Source organism: Narcine bancroftii, chromosome 12, assembly GCF_036971445.1.
Source record: "Narcine bancroftii isolate sNarBan1 chromosome 12, sNarBan1.hap1, whole genome shotgun sequence".
NCBI lineage: Eukaryota > Metazoa > Chordata > Chondrichthyes > Torpediniformes > Narcinidae > Narcine > Narcine bancroftii.
Window position 1 is genome coordinate 37,804,143 of NC_091480.1, and position 22,888 is coordinate 37,827,030.

A 22,888-nucleotide genomic window follows, 5' to 3' on the forward strand; every position below is an offset into this window, starting at 1 on the left:
AGGAAAGAGGTGTTGGTGGCACAAGACTCGAACCACCAGGTTCAGGAACAGCTGCTCCCCCTCCACCATCAGACTCCTCAACAACAAACTCAATCAGGGACTCTGACTTGTGCACTTTGGGTTTTTTTCTCTCTGTATTGGACAGTAAGTTTGTTTACAATTCTTTATTTGTTTACATTTGTTTATGTTGTGTTTTATTTCCAACTACCAATAAGTGATAATTCCGCCTGGCCCGCAGGAAAAGGAATCTCAGGGCTGTATGTGATGTCACATATGTACTTTGACAATAAATATGAATCTGAAATTTGTCCTCAATAACACATTTTAATTTGTATGGAGCAACTGCAATTCAGATCTAAATGTTTGAGGCATTGCCCTACAGCTACAAGTTCATTTAGTGCAAGTTATCAGAAATGATTTTCTGTATTAATAAGGAAAAGGTAGGCCACTGAAGAGTGCAGTACAACAGAGGGATTTGGGAATCCAGATACATAATTCCCTGAGAGTGGTGTCACCGGAGGATAGGGTTGTAAGTAGACCTTTTGGCATATTGGCCTTCATAAATCAAAGTATTAAGTACAGGAGTTGGGATGTTATAGTAAAATTGTGTAAGACATTGGTGAGGCCAAAGTTGGAGTATTGTGTGCTGTTTTGGTCACCTAACTATAAATGTTTGTACTGGAACAAAACAATGAATTTTGTGACTTGTTCATGACAATGAATTCTTATTCAGATTCTAACTACAGGAAAGATATCAATAAGATAGATAGAAAGAGAGCAGAGAAGATCTATGTGGATGTTGCCCAAACATCAGGAACTGAGTTACAGCAAAAGGTTAAACAGTTTGTGACTTTATTCCCTGGAGTGTAGAAAAATGATGGGAGATTTGTTTGAGGTATTTAAAATTATGAGGGGTATAGACAGAGTAAATGCAAGTAGGCTTTTTCCACTAAGGGTAAGTGAGAAACAAACCAGAGGACATAGGTTAAGGGAGAAAGGGGAAAGGTTAAGAGGGAACATGAGGGGGAGTGCTGGAACAAGCTGCCAGCTGAAGTGGTGAATGTGGGCTCAATTTAAATTTTTTAAGAAGAATTTGCATATGTACATTGATGGGAGAGTTATGGAGGGCTATGGTCGAGGTGCAGATCAGTGGAATTAGGTAGAAGAATAGTTTGGCATGGACTAGAAGGGCCAAAGGGCTTGTTTCTGTGTTGTATCGTTCCATGGTTCTATGGAAGCAATGGATGAAATTTATTTTTGGCTGGAGCTGTCATAAATATAGATGCGAATCTTCTATTTCCTGGAATATAATTACTCTGGATTTTTAAAAAATTGTCATTATTAATGGGGGATTGAGTTCACGAGTCGAGAGGTCATGTTGCAATTCCAAAAATCTCTGGTAAGACCACAAGAGAAATATTGTGTTCACTTCTGGTCACATCATTATAAGAAGGGTGTGGAAGCTATGGAGAGGGTGCAGAGGAGACTTACCAGGATGTTACTTGGATTGGAAAAGGTTAGTTGAGCTGGGACTTTTTGGAATGAAGAATGATAAGAGGAGACTTAACAGAGGTCTACAAAATTCTGAGAGGCATAGATGAGGTGGACAGCCAGCAGCTTTTTCCCAGGGTGGGAATAGCAAATACCAGAGGACATTTGTACAAAGTGGAGGGAGGAAAGTTAAGGCAAGACATCAGGTGCGTTTTTTTACACAGGGAGTAGTGGGTGCCTGGAATGGTGGTGGAGGCTGGAACATTGGGGACATTTCAGAGACACTTATTCAGGCACATGGATGAAAGAAAAATAGAGGGTTATGGGACAGGAAGGACTTGGTATTTTTTTTTGAAAATTGTATTTAACTTTTCAAATTACACACATAAAATTACTATAACCCCTCCCCCTTCCCCATAACACAAAAAACCCCACTAAAAATCCAAAAAAAAACTTCCCCAATCCTCCCTCCCCCCAAAAATCACAGCAAAAACCAATATTTCCTGATTGGTGCGCCAAACTTATTGCAGTTATTTAATTTCTATAGCCATATATTTTAAATTTAATCACCACATATCAATAAAAAAATAATAATTATATTTTACATTATATGTTAATTTTTCTAAATACAAACAAGATTGCAATTCATTATGCCATCTTCGCAAATTTAATTGTACATCATTCTTCCATATAACACCTATGCATTTTCTTACTACTGCTAAATGCTAACTTTAAAAAAGCTAAATATGGTTTAGGCATTCTTGAATCAACAAATGGAACCTTATCATAACCCAATAAACTTAACTTTGGATCCAATTGAATATCCATTTCAAGCAAATCTCTCAAAAATTTTATAATTTCTTCCCAAAAATATTTAATTTTCTTACACGACCAAATTGAATGTACAAAAGTACCTTTCTGCTCTCTACATCTAAAACAAATCTGTTAAACTAAATCCATATCTTTTCAATTTCTCAGGAGTTAAATACAATTGATGTAAAAAATTATAAGTACTTTTTTGAAAGGAATGCCTGGGTCAGCACAACATTGAGGGTCAAAGAATTATATGAATTCTAATGGATGGATTTTTTTTTCTCTAATCCCCTCATAGCTGGATCAGTGTTGAATGCCACACAACAGACTGCAGAACTACAACAGACCCTGCAACTTCCGGCTGCTCCACAGTCCCTTTCAACCTCGACAGGGCCTCTGGAACCACCAGCCGAAATCACGTCCATCAACACAACACAAGGCTTGTCTTTGAATCCCACATTAGTGAGTTACCCTGATGCATTGCAGAGAACTGACTGTATATGTCGTCATATAGGACGACCCGGATTTCCACCTAAAATGTTGGTTTTGAATGATGCCCTTTGTATAAGATGACCTCCAAATCTGGCATTTATGCTGACCACTGGATGCTGTTAAAAGAAAATCACATTATTTTAATAAGAAATTATCATTTAAAGGTCTTAATTTTATTTAGATATTTTAAAATAAACTACTGTAAAAGGCCATTTAAAGCCTGTACAGAGCTGACAGCAGTCAAACTGGGCAGATGGACCCCACAGGGGAGCACTGAGACTTCGCAAATAACTAGCGGGGTATGTGTGGGATTGCATCGGTGCCGGCAAGAAGATTGTGACGGTGTTGAGACTTAGTCATCAAGGCAAGAATTTTAGATCCTTTGTTTAGGACAGCCCTGATTTTAAGGTGAAAATTTTACATTGTGAGGATTGACCTATACAACGGCATACACATTAATTTCCACTTTGCTGAAATCCTATTTTGAACATGAAACAAAGTTATTGTGTGCAGAATGCTCAGAGGTATGCTGTATGTACTTGTGTAATCGTAGATACTTGTAATAGTCAATGCCATCTTTTTGTTGCCCCCAAAATCAGGTGCTTTTGTACGATCCATGTAAAAGTTGACCACCATATTTTTGGCCCCAGTCACACGCCCATCCAAGCTCCCGATGTCCTGGCCACCTGTCCATCTGAGCTCCTGATGCCACAGCCCCCCACCAATCCAAGCTCCTGATGCCATGGCCGCTCTCCTATCTGAACTCCCAACCATGGATCTTCACCCCATCCGAGCTCCAGTGGCCTTGAACGATACAGGTATCGTAGATACACGGTCAAATGTTTGACCTGTGTAAAAGTCGACATCTCTCCCAATTTTTTTGGGCCAAAAAATTGGTCCAAAAAAATTCAACATTACACGAGTATAACAAGTATATATGGTAAGTCAGCAGGCATCAATGGCATGAAAGGCACTTTCTCAAAGACGGATGTTATGGATGGGAGGTAAGGACCTAGATGTAATAGCTATCACTAAAAAGGTCATACTCAGAAAACTTGAAGGTCTAAAGATGGAAATGTCCTCTGATTCTGATGGAATGCATCCCAGGGTACTGAAAGAAATTGCAGAAGTTATAGTCGAGGCTTTGGTGATCATTGACCAAAATTCTCTGAACGCTGGGCAGGTCCCGGTGGATTGAAAGATGGCAAATGTAAAGACATTAAGAGGTATATGTGAGCAGAGATCACTGAAGATGTTACTGAATGTACAAGAGAACATGCTATCTTGGATCTAATCCTGTGTAATGAGAGAGGTAAAATTAACAATCTTGTGGTTGGGGATATTCTTGGAAAGTGATCAAATGATTGAGTTTCTCATTTAAATGGACAGTGCAATAGTTTAGTATAAAACAAGTATGTTCTGCCTAAACAAAAGAAACTACAAGAGGATGAGGGAGGAGTTAGCCAGGGCAGATTGGGAACACAGGCTATATAGAGAGCCGGTTGAGGAACAGTTGAGGACTTTCAAAGAGATTTTTCACAGTGCTCAACAAAAGTATATTGCAGTTGAAAGCAAGGGTAGTAAGTGTGGAGACAGCCAGCCTTAGATATCTAAGAAAATAAAGGAAGGCATCAAATAAAGGGTCATAAATTCAAAGTTGCCGAAGGTGAAAATTTGAGAACACTGAGTTTGTATGTTCCTGCCAAAATTAAAGGTAAGGTTAGCAAGCATAGGGAACCTTGGTTCTGATTCAGAAGATGAGAGGAATATAGCAGGTATAGGCAACACGGAGCAAATGAGGTACATGAGGAGTATAAAAATTTCCCTCAAGAGGGAAATCGGGAGGCTAAAAGAAGACATGAGGTTGCATTGGCAGACAATGAAGGAAAATCCAAAGGGTTTATACAGGTAGAATAAGAGCAAAAAGATAGTAAAGGACAAAATTGATCTTCCCCTTGAAGATCAAAGTGGTCAGCTTTGTATGGAGCCAAAAGAGATGGGGGAGATCTTGAATGCTTTTTATTCATCAGTATTAACTCAGGAAACAGGCACTGAGTTGTGGGAAGTAAGAAAAACAAGCAGTGAGGTCATGGAACATATACAGATTAAAGAGGAGGAAGTGCTTGTTGTCTTAAGGCAAATAAGGGTGGATAAATCCCCAGGCGCTGACAAGATATACCCTCAGACTTTGAGGGAGGCTAACATAGAAATTGCAGGGCTCTGGCAGAAATGTTTAAAATGTCCTTAGCCATGGTTGTGGTGCTGGAGCATTGGAGGGGAGCTCACATTGTTCTGTTGTTTAAAAAAGGCTCCAAAAGTAACCCTGGAAATTATAGGCTGGAGAGCCTGACATCAGTAGTAGGTATTTTATTAGGTGTTCTAAGAGATTGGACATATAATTGTTTGGATAGCCAGAATTTAAGGTTAGTCAACATGGCTTTATGCGTGGAAGGTCATGTTTAACTAATTTTACAGAGTTTTTTGAAAGTTGATAAAGGAAAGGCTGTGGATGTTGTCTCGATAGACCTTAGTAAGGCCTTTGACAAGGTCCTACATCAGAAGTTAGTCAGGAAGGTTCAGATGCTAGGTATTCATGGTGAAGTAGTGAACTAGATTCAACAATGGCTGGATGGGAGAAGCCAGAGAGTAGTGGTGGATGATTGCTTCTCAGACTGGAGGCCTGTGACTAATGGCATGCCTCAGGGATTAGTGCTGGGGCGACCATTGTTGCTTGTCATCTATAGCAATAATCTGGATGATAATGTGGTAAATTGGATTAGCAAGTTTGCAAGTGACACTAAGATTGGAGGACAGCGAAGGTTTTCAAAGCTTGCAGAGGGATCTGGACCAGCTGGAAAAATGGGCTAAAAAATGGCTGGTGGAATTTAATGCAGACAAGTGTGAGGTGTTAAATTTTGTAAAGAGAAACCAAGAAAGGACATAGTACTGAGGAGTGTGGTAGAACAGAGGGATCTGGGAATACAGAAACAATTTCCTGAAAGTGGTGTCACAAGTGGATAGGGTTGTAAAGAGAGCTTTTGGCATATTGGCTGTCATAAATCAAAGAATTGAGTACAAGAGTTAGGATGTTATGGTAAAGTTGTATAAGATTGGTGAGGCCAAATGTGGAATATTGTGTGCAGTTTTGGTCACCTAACTACAGGAAAGATATTAATAAGACAGAAAGAGTGCAGAGAAGATTTACTTGGATGTTGCTGGGCTTCAGGAACTGAAAGGTTAAACAGGTACTGGGGGTGTAGGTAAATTGGGCAGGAAGGACTCGTAGGGCCGAATTAGCCTGTTACTCTTCTGTATGTCTACGTTTTTTTAAAAATGTAAATTAAAAAAGGTTAGGAGTTTATTCCCTGGAGCATAGTACAATGAGGGGAGATTTCATAGAGATATTTAAAATTATGAGGGGGAAAGACAGAATAAATATAGGTAGGCTTCTTCCACTGAGGGTAAGTGAGATACAAACATGGGTAAAGGGGAAAAGTTTAGGGGGAACATGAGGTGGAACTTATCCAAACAGAGTGTTGGGAATGTGGAACGAGGCGCCAGTTGAAGTGGTGAATGCTGGCTCAATTTTAACATTTAAAAGGAATTTGGATGGGAGAGGTATTAAGGGCTATGGACTGGGTACAGGTCTATGGGACTAGGGAGAAAAATGGTTCAGCACAGACTAGAAGGACCAAAGAGGCCTGTTTCTGTGCTGTAATTTTCTATGGACAGTAAAAGATTTTATTTTATAAAGCAGTAATGGCCTATTCCACGGGCTGACACAGGAAACAGTTGTTGAACACAACAATTAGGCAGACAGCACACGGGATGTAACGGCCGCTCCCATAGGGTGCAGGAATAGCAATCGAAACGGCCAATCACAGTAAGCGGATCGCAGGGGGACCCATCTGGACCCATGCATCCGGGACAACCAATCAGCAACCGGCCTCGCTCAAGCCACTCCCCAGTGGTGACACGGCCGGCTGCCCAATAAAGTCATTGTCAATTACACTCTCTTGGTGTGCGAGTCTTCTTTCTACTTTGAGCTATAACCATTGTGACCCCGTTACAAAGCGCAAAAGGGTGGCTAAAGTGAAGGTTGGACTGTCCCTTGGAGGATGAGAAGGGGGTATTAATATTGGGTAATGAGAAAATGGCTGAGGCTTTAAATTACTATTTAAAATCAGCCTTCATAGTGGAGAACACATCTACCATGCCAATCACAGATGTTATGGATGTGATGGGAGGTGAGGACCAGAATGTAATACCTATCACTGAAGAGGTCGTACTCAGAAAACATGAGGGTCTAATGATATATAAATCCCCTGGTCCTTATGGAATGCATCCAAGGTTACTGAAAGAAATGGAAGAAGTTATAGTCAAGTCTTTGGTGATAATTTACCAAAATTCTCTGGACTCTGGGCAGGTCCCGGTGGATTGGAAGATGGAGAATGTAATGCCACTAATCAAATAAGGATGTCAATGAAAGATAGGGAACTGTTGGCCAGTTAGTTTGTAGTTTGGAAAATTTTTGAAGCTATCATTAAAGAAGAAATAGCAAGGCATCTGGAGTGAAGTGGATCCATCAGGCAGACACAGCATGGATACAGCAAAGGCAGGTCCTTGTTGACAAACTTACTGGAGTTCTTTGAGGACATAATGAGCACAGTAGAGGGGAGCAGATAGATGTTGTTTACTTGGATTTCCAGAAGGCATTCAATAAAGTGCAGCATAAGGATACATAGAATTGGGGGAGCTGTATTAGCATGGATAGAAGATTGGGTAACTAATAGAAAGCAGAGAGTTGGGGTACAGGGGTGTTTTTCTGGTTGCCATTTGGTGGTGAGCGGGCTGCTGCAGGGGTCGGTGCTGGGACTGCAACTGTTCCAGATAAACATAAATGATCTGAGTTTGCTTATGACACTAAATTGAGTGGAAAAGGAAATTATGTAGAGGATATGGAGAGTCTGGAGAGAGATGTAGCTGGTTGAGTGAGTGGACTGAAACTTCATCCCATTTGGCAAGGCCTACCTGGAGAGGTTTAAAGGTGGATGGGGCGCACACTGGGCTGATGTAAAGGGGAGGATGGAAGGTGCATTGGAGCTGCCGAATGGTGAAGACAGAGATGCAGGTGTAACGACATCGCTGGAGCGGAGACACATCGCTTCCCCATGGGGGTCCAACTTCCGCCGGCTCCATCCTGGCTTTGAGCAGTCTGTTAAAGGAGCTGATGGTAGTTTTATTTAAAAATCCTGTGACCGCGGTGTCTGCGCCCAAGATGGCGGTGCCTGTGATCAGCAGCAGTTACGAGGGGTTGCACACTCCGGGGAAGCAAAGGTCTGGTGCAGGGCACTGGAAAACGGACAGAATGACACCTGTTTGAGAAGGAGAAGCAGAGGAGATGACCCACGGGACATTGATGGGTACAAAGCTGGTGGGAATGGATCTGTCATAATACTGGGGTATAGTACCAATGGGGAAGGATCTGTCACTGTTTTACAATATGGTACAGTAATGGTGTGGGGTGGGTCTGTCACTGTATAACAATGGAGTACAATATTGTTGAGACAGGTCTGTCATTGTATAACCCCTTGGGTACAGTACTGGTGGGGACTGGTTGGGTCTGTCACAGTCTGTCACTGTGTAACACTGGGGTACAGTATTGGTGGGGACAGGTCTGTCACTGTATAACACCGGGGTATAGTACTAGTGGGGACTGGTCTGTCACTGTAATACTGGTGAGCAGTACTGGTGGGGACGGGTCTGTCACTGTACAACACTGGGGTATAGTGCTGGTGGGGACGGGTCTGTCACTGTAATGCTGGGGTACAGTACTTGTTGAGATGAGTCTGTCATTGTGTAACACTGGTACAGTACTGGTGGGGGCTGGTCTATCACTAACACTGGCGTATAGTATTGGCGGGGACATGACTGTCACTGTATAACACCGGGGTACAGTACTGGTGGGGCCGGGTCTGTCACTATATAACACTGGAGTACAGTACTAGTGGGGACAGGTCTGTCACTGTGTAGCACTGGCATACACTACTCTTGGGGACTAATCTGTCACTAACACTGGCGAACATTACTGGTGGGGACAGGTATCTCACTGTGTAACACTGGTACAGTACTGGTGGGGGCTGATCTATCGCTAACACTGGCGTATAGTATTGGCAGGGACATGACTTTCACTGTACAACACCGGGGTACAGTACTGGTGGGGACGGGTGTGTCACTATATAACACTGGAGTACAGTACTAGTGGGGACAGGTCTGTCACTGTGTAGCACTGGCATACACTACTCTTGGGGACTAATCTGTCACTAACACTGGCGAACATTACTGGTGGGGACAGGTATCTCACTGTGTAACACTGGTACAGTACTGGTGGGGGCTGGTCTATCACTAACACTGGCGTATAGTATTGGCAGGGACGGGTCTGTCACTGTTTAACACTGTTATGTAACTGGTGGGGACAAGTCTGTCACTGTAACAGTACTGGTGGGAGCTGGTCTGTCACTAACACTGGCGTATAGTATTGGCGAGGATGGGTCTGTCACTGTGTAACCCTGGTAGTAACTGTTGGGGACATGTCTGTCACTGTGTAGCACTGGCGTACACCACTGGTGGGGACGTGTCTGTCTCTGTGTTACACTGATGTACAATAGGTAGGGACATATCTGTCACTGTAACACTGGCGTACAGTACTGGTGGGACGGGTTTGTCACTGTGTAATACTAATCTACAATACTGGTAGGGATGTTTCTGTCACTGTAACTGGTGGACAAAACAACTTTCTTCAGATCTCAGTGTAAAAACATGCAAACACATATGGAGACATAGCGCACATATTTATGTGATTTATATGCAGTACATATATAAACATAAATAAATTGTTAAATAATAATAGTCTTGGATGGATTGTATGAGCAGTTCATCATTCATCGTTCTCACTGTCTGTGGGAAGAAGCTGTTCCTAAGCGGTGGTGTTCACTCTGATACTCCTGTATCTCTTCCCCGATGGGAGCAGCTGAAATAAGCTGTGTCCATTGTGGAAGGGGTCCTTAATAATTTTGCATGTCTTCTCAGACAACAATCCCGGTACATCACATTGATGGAAGGTGGGGGAGGGGGGGTGGAGGAGGGAGTCTCCAGAGATCCTCTCTGCTACTCTTATGGTCCTGTGGATTGACTGCCAGTTCATTTTTCTGCAGCGGCTTACCATATTGTGATGCAGCCGGACAGGGTGCCCTTATTTGAGCTCCTAGAGAAGGTTGACATAATGGTGGCCAGTAGCCTTGGCTGCTTCAGTCTTCTCAGGAAGTGCAGTCGCTGTTGCCATCTCCTGTCAAATGAGGGGATGTTGAGTGTCCACGATAGGTCATTAGTTAAGTGAACTCCAAGGAATTTGGTGCTCTCCACTCTATCTACTAGAGTTGTTGATGTGTAATGGAGGGTGGTCACTCCTGGTCCTCCTGAAGTTTATGATCTTCTTTGTCGTGCAACTCATCATTGTTGCTGATGAGGCCAACTACTGTTGTGTCATCTGCAAACTTAAAGACACTGTTGGAGTGGGATCTGATAATGCAGTCATGGGTTGGTAGCGTGAATATGGATCAAACATTTGATTGCAGTAAGTACCTGCATTACTCAAGTTGTCAGGACCTCGAATGGGTGGGTGGCCAGGTCACGGATCCACGTTTGGGGCATCAAGAGCTCTGGTGGGCCGGCGGTGGGAGCCAAAAATAGGGCAGTTGACTTTTACACAGGTCTTATGAAAAACAAGTGATTTTTGGGCCAAATATAGGGGAACGACTATTACATGGGATTGACTATCACACAAGCATATACAGTAGTTTTGTTTATTCACAATAAATTATTTACAAAAGGAAAATCGTTCAAAGTCTCTTCCCATCCTTAGTTTCGTATCCATACATTCCTATCACTGTACATTGTTACATTCATTTCTATTTGCACCAAAATCACAAGATATCGGTGCAGAAATTGGCCCATTGAGTCTGCTCTGCCATTCTAATCAAATTCCAAGCTCCCACTCAGCCCCACAATCCTTGATGCCCTGACTTATGAAATACCTGTCAATCTCTGCCTTAAATACACTAACGACCTCACTTTCACAGTTGCCTGTGGCAACAAGTTCCACAGACTCACGAACCTCTGACTACAAAACTTTTTCCGCGTTTCTGTTTTAAATTGATGCCCTTTTATTCTGAAGTTATACCCTCTGGTCCTAGAATCCCCTACCATGGGAAACATCCTTGCCACATCCACGCTGTCCAGGCCTTTCAGCATTCAAAATGCCTCTGTGAGGTTCACCTCTCATCCTTCTGTACAGTCCAAGAGCCAATAATCGTTCTTCATATACAAACCCTTTCATTCTTGGTATCATTCTAGTAAATCTTCTCTGAACCCTCTCTAACGCCAGCAAGTCTTTTCTCAAATAAGGAGCCAAAGTGAGGTTTCACCAGTGCTTTATCAAGTCTCAATATGATATCCCCGTTCTTGTATGTTATCCCTCTAGAAATGAATGCCAACATTGCATTCGCCTTCTTCACCACCAACTCAACCTGGAGGTCAACCTTTTGGGTATCTTGCACGAGGACTCCCTAGTGTCTTTGCATTTTGGAATTTTGAATTTTCTCCCCAGCTAAATAATAATCTACCCATCTAGTTCTTCTGCCAAAGTGTATTTCGTACACTTTCCAGCATTGTATTTCATCTGCCACCTTTTTGCCCAATCTTCCAATCTATGCAAGTCTCTCTGCAGCCTTTCCGTATACTCAGCACCACCTCCCTTGCTACCTATTTTGAAATCATCTGCAAATTTAACCACAAAGCCATCTATTCCATAATCCAAATCATTTATGTACAACGTAAAAGGAAGTGGCCCCAACACTGATCTTTGCGGAACACCTCTGGTCACTGGTAGCCAACCAGAATAGGATCTCTTTATTCCTACTTTGTATTTCCTGCCAACCAGCCAATGCTCTACCCATGCTAGTATCCTTCCTGTAATTCCATGGGCTCTTATCTTGTTTAGCAGCATTATCTGTGGCACCTTGTTGAGGCCTTTAAAGTCCAAATATACAATATCCACTGCATCTCCCCTGTTTATCCTATTTGTGACCTCTTCAAAAAATTGTAAAAGGTTTGAAAGGCATGATTTTCCTTTAAGGAAACCATGCTGACTTGGGCTTATCTTATCATGCACTTCCAGGTATTCCGTAATCTCATCCTTGACAATCGACCCCAATAGCTTCCCAACCACCAATGACCAAACTTCGAGAACAATTAATACTATTAAGAAAAATTCTAAAAAGATTACTTATAAACCACAAGAAATAAGTGATTCATTTAAGGATTTTTATTTTAATTTATATAGATCCCAGTTTAATAATGATGAGGTTAAAATTTTTTGTCTCAAATAAATTTATATACCTAGATTGTCAAGATCAAAGAGATTTAGATGGTCCATTTACGGCAAGAGAAATTAGTGAGGTTCTTAGTTCTTTTCAAAATACCCAGTCACCAGGGAAGGATGGTTTTTCGGCTGAATTTTATGAGAAATTTAAAGATTTATTTATACCTCCTCTTATGGAGGTGTTGAAACAAACAGCAGAAACTCATTCTCAACTGGAATCTTTTTCAAATGCAATTATTACTGTAATATCTAAGAAAGATAGAGATTTGTTAAAAGCCGAATCTTACAAGCCAATATCTTTGTTAAATGCTGATTATAAAAATATTGCTAACATTTTGGCAAATATAGTAGCTAGATATCTACGGAATTTAATTCATATGGATCAAATGGGTTTTATTTAAAAAAAATGGCAATCTGCCGATAATGTTGCTGAATTGATTAGTTTAATACATTTGTCTCAAAAGAAGGCTGACTTATCAGTGGCAGTAAGTTTAGATGCTGAAAAGGCCTTTGATAGATTAGAATGTAATTATTTATTTAAGGTATTAGAAAAATTTGGTTTTGGATCTACATTTATTAATTGGGTTAAAAATCCCTCTGCTAAAGTTATAACTAGTAGATAAATTTCTTCTGTTTTTCCATTATCTAGATCAAGTAGGCAAGGATGTCCTTTATCTCCTGGCTTATTTGTTTTAGCAATAGGACCTTTTAGCAGAGTTAATAAAACAAGATTCTAAAATTAAGGGTATAAAAGTTAGTCAAGAGGAATATAAGATTAATTTATTTACTGATGGTGCTTTGGTTTATAAGACAGATACCAAAAACTTTTGCGACAATTATACGAGGTTGGAAGAATATGATGAAATATCGGGTTATAAGATTAATTGGGACAAAAGTGAAATTATGCCCCTGGTTAAAGGTGATTATATTCAAAGTAAAAAAAGTACTCAATTTAAGTGGCCAGAGGATGGAATGAAGTATTTGGGGATTAAGATTGATAATTATTTTTTTAAATTATATTAATTTAATTATTTACCTTTACTTAATAAAATTAAAGAAGATTTGAATAGGTGGAATAATTTGCCTATAACTCTAGTAGGTAGAGTAAATTGAATGAGGATGAATATTTTTCCAAGGGTTCAATATCTTTTTCAGTCAATTCCTTGTTGGATTCCACAAAATTTTAAAAAAAGATTTACATTCGAATATTAGGAAGATTTTTATGGAAAGGAAAAATTGATTTGGAAATTTGAATGAGGAGGTTTGCAACTTCCCCATTTTAAGAATTATTATAAGGCAGCTCAATTGAAATTTATTAATGAAATGTTTGATGTAGATAAATCTCTGGCTTGGGTTAAAATAGAATCAAGTAAAATAGGAGAAGATTCTATGCAGGACTTTATTTATAAATTGAATTCTAAATTGTTAATAGAGATACACCTGCTTTGAAACATTTGATTGAATTATGGAGCAAAATAGATTATGAAATAGGTGGAAAAGATTTAATGCCTTGAAAATTGTCTTTATATAAAAATAGACTTTCCTTTTTCAATTGCTAATCAATTTTTGAGGTTTTGGAGTAGAATGATGATTAAGAACATGGAAGACTTTTAAAGCTGGCAGATATATTACTTATGAACGAATGAAGAATAAATTTAATGTCCCAAATAATACTTTTCTATTATTATCAGGTTAAGGCTTTCTTGGTTGATAGTACCCAGAAAGAATGAATTAGAATTATTGATTTATAAAGGCAGTTTGAATAAGTTTATTTTGGTGATGTACAAATTATTTTAAAAAGACGTGACTAAATTAGGAATTCATAAATCAAGATTAAGATGGGAATGTGGCGGCCAGCAATCAAACTGGTGTTCCGGGAAGTGAGCGCACTTAAAAGCCAGCAGGCCCCACAGCAGCACTGGCCCTAGCAAGGAAACCGGCGGATGAATGGCAAGGCCAACTTAAGGGCCAGAGACTCCAAAATGGCGCTGGCCTCCGCTTCACAGCCAACAGACAGGGACAGCATACGGGGAAGATGGTATTGTCATGCAAGAAGGTACCCACATGCAAGAAACCCGCTTTTGTTATGCGGGCCGTTGTCAGCATTTGGGGCAAACAGCAGGAACGCGAGAGGTATAAAAGTCGGGGTTGAGCCCCAATAAAATCAAAGCCTAACCTGACTACCCTCATGAATGTGTCTTTCATTTGAGTAGCGAGCGGCTACAATTAGTGACTCTGATGGTTTAGACAGCATCTAAACCCAACGATGAGCGAACAGGCAGCAGTCAATGTGGATGCTCTCAAGCTGCCGACCTTCTGGACCAATCATTAGGCTGAGGCACAGTTTCAGATCTGAGTCCACCTGGTACTACCAGGTGGTGAGCACCCTGGACCAGGATACTGCCAGCTGTGTGGCCAACTTCATCCAGGAGCCCCCATCAGAAGCCGCATACACCGCCTTCAAGGACTTGCTAATCAAGATCTTCAAGTTCCCACAGCGTGAGAGTGGGCACATCTGCTCCATCTGGACAGCCTAGGGAACATGCCCCCATCGGCCCTCATGACGAGATGCTGGCCCTCCTGGGCAAACATGAGCCCTGCACCATGTTTGAGCAGGCATTCCTGGAGCAACTGGCTGAGGACGTCCAACTGCTCCTGGAAGACGCTGACTTCAGCAACTCCCAGAAAGTCACAGCATGAGCAGACATCCTGTGGAAGCAGAAAAGAGGGTGTTCAGTATCCGTGGGGCTCATCGCTAAACCCCGCAGAGAGACCCGTCGAAGGAGCAGCACCCCCACAGAGGAGGCGATCCCAATGACTAGTGATGTTTCTACCACCAACAATGGAGCTCTGGTGCCCACCGGTGCAGGCTGCCATGCACATTCCAGGGAAACGCTGGGGCCGGCCATTGGTAATGGCCACGATGGCTGGCCAACAAGATAGCCTTCTGTACGTGTGGGACTGCTATCCGGACGGCAATTCCTCTTGGACACAGGAGCAGAGGTCAGCGTCCTACTCCCGTCGGGACAGGATACCAGGAATAGGCAGTCGGGTCCCATGCTGAGGGCTCCCAACAACAGCACCATCCGGACCTACGGTACCCACAAGGTCCAACTGCAGTTGGAAGGCAGCCTTTTCTCGTGGGTGTTCATGCTGGGCGCAGTGGAACAGCCACTCTTTGGGGCAGACCCTGCATTGCCCATTGCCTACTTGTGGACCTCAAGGGCCGGAGGCTGGTCCATGAAAAGACTTTACAATCTTCCCACTCAAAGACGCCAAGCTTCCATTGTTCCACCTGGACTCCGTGCAGTGATCCACTGATGAGTACATCAAGATCCTGGCCGAATTCCTGACAGTGCTCAGTCCCCAATTCACCACAGTGATGCCCCGGTACAGGGTGCAGCACTATTATCCTTACCCAAGGCCCACTGCTCCCTGCACGAAAAAGACGCCTCCCTCTGGAGAAGCTCCAGCTGGTGAAGGAGGAATTCAAGAAACTGGTGGAGCTCAGCATCATACGGCAGTCAGACAGCCCATGGGCTTCCCCCCTGCATATGGCATCCAAGGCCACTGGGAGTTGGAGTCCATGCGGCGATTACCATCGGCTCAACGAGGCCACAACACCAGATTAATACCCCGTGCAGCACATCCAGGACTTTGCAGCTAACCATCACGGGGCAAAGATCTTTTCCAAATGGACCTTATGGGGGGGATATTATCAGATCCCAGTTCACCCCGATGATATCCCCAAGACCACCATCATCACCCTGCTCGACCCGTTCATGCCATTCGGGTTGAAAAACGCCGCACAAACTTTCCAGTGACTAATGAACGCTGTGGGCCGAGACCTGGACAGCACCTTTATCTACTTAGACAACATCCTGGTGGCGAGCAGGAACTGGTAAGAACACTGACACACCTCCACAACCTTTACACCCGACTGAGCGAGTTTGGACTGATGATCAACCCAACCAAAAGCCAGTTCGGGCTGGAGGCCATCAACTTCCTGGGCCACAGGGTAACCAAGGAAGGGGCCACACCACTACCCAGCAAGTTGGAGACCATCTGGAAGTTTCCTTGGCCCAGCACAACCAGGGGGCTACAGATGTTCGTGGGGATGATCAACTTCTATCACAGGTTCTATCACTTGGCTGCCCGGATTATGTGGCCCTCAATCGCCCAGAGGGCAGACAAGATGAAGGACATCACATGGGATGAGGAGTCAACGAATGCCTTCGTGAAGGTCAAGGAAGCCTTGGCAGGTGCCGCTGTTCTGGCACACCCCAGAGCAGACACTCTGACAGCCCTGATGGTGGACGCCTCAGGAACTGCGATCAGTGGAGTTCTGGAGCAGCAGATCAAAGGGATTTGGCTTTCTTCAGCAAAGATCTGCGGGCTCCAGAACTGAAGTATAGCAATTTTGACAGGGAGCTACTGGCACTATACTTGGCCATCTGCCACTTCAGGTACTTCCTCGAGGACAGGTCTTTTATGGCCTTCACAGACCACAAGCCCATGACTTTTGCCTTGGCCTTCCACTGGTCAGCCCACCAGCATCGTCACCTGTCTTATATCTTGGAGTACACCACAGATGTAAGGCCCATCTCCAGCAAGGACAACGTGGTGGCTGATGCATTGTCCAGACCAAGTATCCATGCGCTCTCAAGAGTAGTGGACTTCGTGGCACTGCCAGAGATGCAGCAAGATGACAAGGAGATGTTCCAGTACAGGACAGCCATATTGGGACTGCAGCTCCAGGACATCCCAGTCAGCACAGGTAACATCATCCTCCTGTGTGACGTGGCCACCGGCCAGGTCAGACCTATCATTTTGGCGGGCTTGGAGACGGCATGTTTTCAATTCCATCCATGGACTGGCTCACCCATCCATCAGGACCACGGTCTGGCTGGTGGCCAGCAAATACATGTGGCATGGATTACGGAAACAAGACTGTGGGTGGGTGAAGGCGTGCACACAGTGCCAAACAGTCAAGATACAGTGGCACACCAAGACCCCACTCCAGCACTTCGATCACGTCCAGATGGACATAGTAGGACCCTTACCAGTATCCCAGAGTTTCCGCTACCTGTTCATGATGGTCGACTGTTTTACCAGTTGGCCGGAAACAGACCCGCTGGTGGACATATCCATAACCTCATGAGCCAGGGCTCTCATCTTCTCCTGGGTGGCACAGTTCGGGTTACCGTCCCACATTACATCAGACTGAGGGGCCCAGTTCACCTCCAGCCTGTAGTCCAACCTCACTAGCCTGTGGGGTGCTCAACTACACCACACAATGGCCTACCACCTACAGTCAAATGGGCTGGTGGAGCATTCCACAGGCACCTCAAGGCTGCGCTCATGACCAGAATTCAAGGACCTAACTGGGTAGACGAGCTACCATGGGCGTCTAAGGAGTTCCACTGGTGGTCCCGGGTGAATTCGTACCGTCTCCAGATGGACAGCAGGACGGTGCGACAGCTCTCCTCCGCAAAATGAGGGAAGAGTCAGAAACCTGGCCCTGACTCCACTGCCTGGCACGGACACGTGAGGTCCACACCACCCACCACTGCAGAGGCCATAAAAGGGTCCATTCCGGGACATTCGTAACAATGGAGCCACGTTCGAGATGGAGGTTGGAGGCAGGATGGAGGTTTTCACCACGGACAGGCTAAAGCTGGCACACCTGGACCTGGTGCGCCCAGTTGAGGCACCAGCACCACACAAAAGAGGCAGCCCACCGAAGCCTGCTGAGTCTCTTCTTCCAGGCACCAAAGACAATACCGTCAGTTCTGGAGGGGTGGGTCATGTGGCAGCCTGCTGCTGCAGCAAGCAAACTGGCACTCTGGGCGGTGAGCACATCTAAAAGCCAGCAGACTGCGCAGTGGCACTGGCCCTAGCAAGCAAACCGGTGGACGAACGGCAAGGTCAGCTTAAGGACCATCAACCCCAAAACGGCGCTGGCCCCTGCTGCACAACCAACAGACAGGGACAGGGTGAGGGGAAGAAGGGATTGTTATGCAAGAAGGTACCCGCGTGCGGGAAATCTGCTTTTGTTACTCTGGTCATTACGTCATTAATTGGGGCAAACGGCAGGAATGTCAGAGGTATAAAAGTTGGGCTTGAGCCCCAATAAAATCAGAGCTAAACCTGACTACACTCATGAGTGTCTTTCTTTCGAGTAGTGCGTGGCTACAGGAGGTTGGATTTAAATAGACAAATAGAATAAAATGACTGGATCCAATTATGTAAAGAAAATATGATGAAAACTATTAATCTTAGGTATTAATTGGTTCAATATTATTTTTTGCATCAATTATATTTAACTCCTCAAAAATTAAAAAATGTTGAACTCAACATTGTCAGGTTTATTTATGTTTTAGATGTGATCAGGAAGTAGGTTTGTTTTTCCATTCTACTTGGGAGTGTCCTAGAGTAAAACCTTTTTGGTTAGAAGTAGGTAATTTTTTGGAGAAAGTATTAGCGGTTAATCTCCCACAGGATCCAATGTTATTTTTGTTGGGTAATATTAAAGTTGTTGGACGTAAATTGAGGTTAACTTTGTATCAAATTGAATTTTTACGATAAATCTTTAGCTGTTTCTAGGAAGTGTATAGCCATTACTTGGAAATCAGATATAGATTTAGGGATGGAGACATGACATGCTGAATTGCATAGTTGAATTCCATTTGAGAAGAAAACATAATTTATGTAATAAATATAATTTTTTTTGAAAAATATGGTGCCCATATTTACAATATATTGGTTTGAAAATTTGAAGGAATCTCTGAAAACCCATCCTGTTGGTGACCCTCAGTTCCATTATTATTATTATCATTATTATTGAGATTTTTTGTTTTGTTTTGCATTCTCCAAACTTTCTTTTACTTTTTTTTCTTTTGGTATATAACTGAGGGGGAGGGAGGTACACATACACATGCACGCACGCACACACACACACACACACACACACACACACACATACACACACACACCACATGTATAATTTTTCTCTAGTACCTTTATTGAATATGTATGCATTGATGTGGCTTTAATATTCTTAAATAAAATAATGAAAAAAGGAAAGATCCTCCTCTTCGCTTTGCTCGTAGAGTGTGCCACTTGGCATTCGCAGCTTTTGTCTTTGTATTTCTTTGAACCCTTTCACTGGTTTTCTCATTCTCAAATTCAGATCATAGGACCCCTTCCTTTGATCGTGAACCCAGCTAATATATTGACAACCAACATGGTGACACCAGTGCCAGCACAAAGCCTTCAAGGGCAAGCCGTCACACCACAGATGCTACTGAATGCGCAAGGCCATGTGATTGCAAATGTGATCAGCAACCAATTTGTGCCGGTTCTGAACTGTCAAGGGGGTCCTCTCTCATCTGTGGAGATGTTACAGCAGGTATGGTTTTCTTTTCCTCAGTTTGTTTCAAGTTCAATAGAAAATCTGTTTTTAATAAATAAAGCACCATTTTTTGCAAATTCAGTTTATACAAATGCAATCAAACCCCCAGTGATCGGCACCTATGGGGATTGGTAGATGCTACATAAGCGTATCTTCTGGTTGCTTGTCACTCACTCTTACGATGCCCATCTTATGCACCTGCATTAAAAATAAACAGTTTGAAAAACAAAAATATATGTGTGTGTATGTGTGTGAGTGTGTGTACAGTAAAACCCCTGGTATCCGGCACCTTCGGGGATTGGTAGATGCTGGGTAAGTGCATTTTCCAGTGGCTTGTGACTTACAATGCCTTACCAATGTACCTGCATTACGATTAAACAGTTTAAAAGACAAAAATACTTACTGTACTTAAACTGACAAACTTCACTTGCATGAATACCATAAATACTCATGTAATCGTCGTGTTTTTCGAGCCAAATAAGAGGGTTTGACTTTTACTCGGGTCTAGCTCCAGCTGGTACAGTTGGCATAGCGGTTAGTACAATGCCTTTACAGCCCCAGCGATCGGGACCTGGGTTTTAATTCCACTCTGTAAAGAGTTTATACGTTCTTCCCGTGTCTGCATGGGTTTTCTCCGAGGGGGTCCAGTTTCCTCCCACCTTTCAAAAAAAAGCACCAGGGTGCAAGTTAATGGGATGTAATTTGGGTGGCATGGACTTGTAGGGCCAAATTGGCCTGTTACAGTGCTGTATGTGAAATTTTTTAAAAGATTAAAAGCTTTTGACTGTGGTAAGAACCTGTATTATTCAAGGCATTGGGAGCTCGAGTGGGCGAGCGGCCAGGGCGATGGGAATTCAGATGGGTGGGTGGCTGGGTTGTTGGGAGCTCAAGATGGGTGGGAGGCCAGGGCCTCGGGAATTTTGATGGGTGAGTGGCCTTGGCGAGTGTCCATATCCAGGGATTTGGTGGCCAAAAATGGGGGGGGGTCGGGTCGATTTTTACACGGGTCATACGAAAACACCCGATTTTTGGGCCAAAAATAGGGGATCAACTATTACATGGTATTGACGATTAGATGAGTGTATATGGTAACTTTGTATAAAATCTGAAATGTGTACTTTAGTTACATGTGAATTGTTTGATTGTAAATTTAAAATTGTGGAGCCCAGGGAAATAAAGGAAAAAAATGGTCTTTGTCCCAAACATGATGGAGGGCGCAGTCGTAGTGTCAGTGCTCTGACCATAACATCCCATGTAACTGTGAGTAAAATCACCAATCTCTCTGTGACTTTCTTGACCCATCTGCAGTTCACCACACCACTATCTTCACAACGTTACCACGATCTGTGCTGTCATCTCTTACTATTTGCTTGACAGCAAAAATAAACTGCTGACGACCAAACTGGATTTTAATGCCTACTATAGAATTATTCTTCTTTGCGGAAGAAAACAGATGCGAGTTATTGTACCGATGAGTTCCAGAAAACAAAGGCAGAAATGAAAATGGAAACCAATTTTAAGAGTTCGAGTGCCAAAAGGCTTGACCGAACAAACAAAAGAGATTCATAACCAAAGGTTCTATTTTCTTGTACCTCCTTAAAAATAATTGAACTTTGAAGATATAGCTGAGGATATTAGGGTGATGCTACGGGGAATTAAAAAAAAAAAGAGGGGTGGCACAGTTGGCATAGCGGCTAGTGCAACGCCATTACAGCGCCAGCGATTGGGACTGGGGTTCGAATCCCACGCTGTCTGTAAGGAACTTGTACGTTTTCCCTGTGTCTGTGTGGGTTTACCCCGGAGATCCAGTTTTCTCCCACCCTTCAAAACGTACTGGGTCAATTGGTGTAATTGAGCGGCATAGGCTCGTAGGCCAAGAAGGAATGTCTAAATTTATAAATTTTACATTTAAATTTCATTTTCTATAGCTTTTCAGCAACATCGTCCAAGAACCAGAAACAGCTCTTCTTCTCCTGACACATCCACTCTCTTCAAATGGTCAGACTGCTTGTCCTTATTCGCAGTGTTGGATGAGTAGAAATTTTCTGCATCTTGGAAAGACGAAGCCGTTAGACTAAAGATCTCACATTTATTGTCAGAGTACATACATGACATCACATAGAACCCTGAGATTCTTTTTCCTGCGGGCAAGGCAATTAGTGGTAGTGCAAAATAAAACTGTACACGATGTGCACATGAAAACAATTAACCAAATCTAAACAAGAGTAAAACATGAAAATCTGCAGACACTGTGGTTGAATGCTGGAGAAATTCAGCTGGTCAAACAGTACTTTAAATTATTATTTAGGTTGTCTTTTGGTTTGAAGAAGACACGTTGTACAGTTCATTTGTGGACACAAAGGTGACTTTGTAGCCCCCATCTGGAAGCACCAAGTCTAGCACAATGGGGGCACCAGAAGTCTGTTGCTGCGATGGCCTTCACAGCCTTTCAGTTTTTGGCTGCCCCTGTCTTCGAAACTGGTGGAGGCTTCATCACACAGGGCTTACCAACAGGACCTGTCAGAGCAGCCACAGGTTCTGGTTCTCTTGGTAGTATGCCACAGTAGTGTAGGGTTTCCTTCACCGGGTCTTTATAGCAAAGCATAACCAACGTTTTGGATTAGAGCCCTTCATCAAGGTAAGCAAACTGTGCATTGCAGAGGGATTAAAAAAAATCAATGAAGTGCACAAGTCAGAGTCCGCAAATGCGCCTCTGATTGAGTTTGTGGTTGAGGAGTCTGATGGTGGAGGGGCAGCAGCTGTTCCTGAACCTGATGGTGTGAGTCTTGTGGCACCGACACCTCTTTCCTGAAGGTAGCAGCGAGAACAGAGCATGTGCTGGGTGGTGTTGTGGATTCCGGTTCTTTTGGTGGACCTCACAAAATGACTTTACCAAAACTTTGTCTGGTCAGATTTCCTTTATTCTGCAGAATTATGAGTTATCTGCACAGAGCCCACAGAGATGCTCTCTCTCTCGATGGAAGCTGGCAGAGAGACTGCCCTCATGTTTCACAGCTATTTCCTTTGTCCTGCTCACACATGGGTAGAGTTACATTTGGCCCAGTCAAAAGTTCACACAATACATTTTTACTCAATGCAATTCCCACTCAGTACAAATTCCATTGCTACAAATGATTGACAGCCTCTTATCAGACCTGCTCGTTTGATTGGTTCAGAGTAAATTCCTACAGTTGGTCGTTGGGCTAATGGGTGCTTTTGAATTGCCTTGCCCGCCTTAC

The 22,888-nt window shown here is 43.1% G+C and overlaps 1 protein-coding gene across 1 annotated transcript in view; it reads left to right on the forward strand.

Moving 5' to 3' along the window:
• The window catches only part of LOC138746601 (POU domain, class 6, transcription factor 1-like), a 92,862-nt gene that overhangs the window by 43,722 nt on the left and 26,252 nt on the right, over positions 1-22,888 (forward strand). The window contains 2 exon segments of the mRNA XM_069904893.1: positions 2,603-2,766; positions 19,428-19,646. Coding sequence (XP_069760994.1) covers positions 2,603-2,766; positions 19,428-19,646 — 383 coding nt within the window.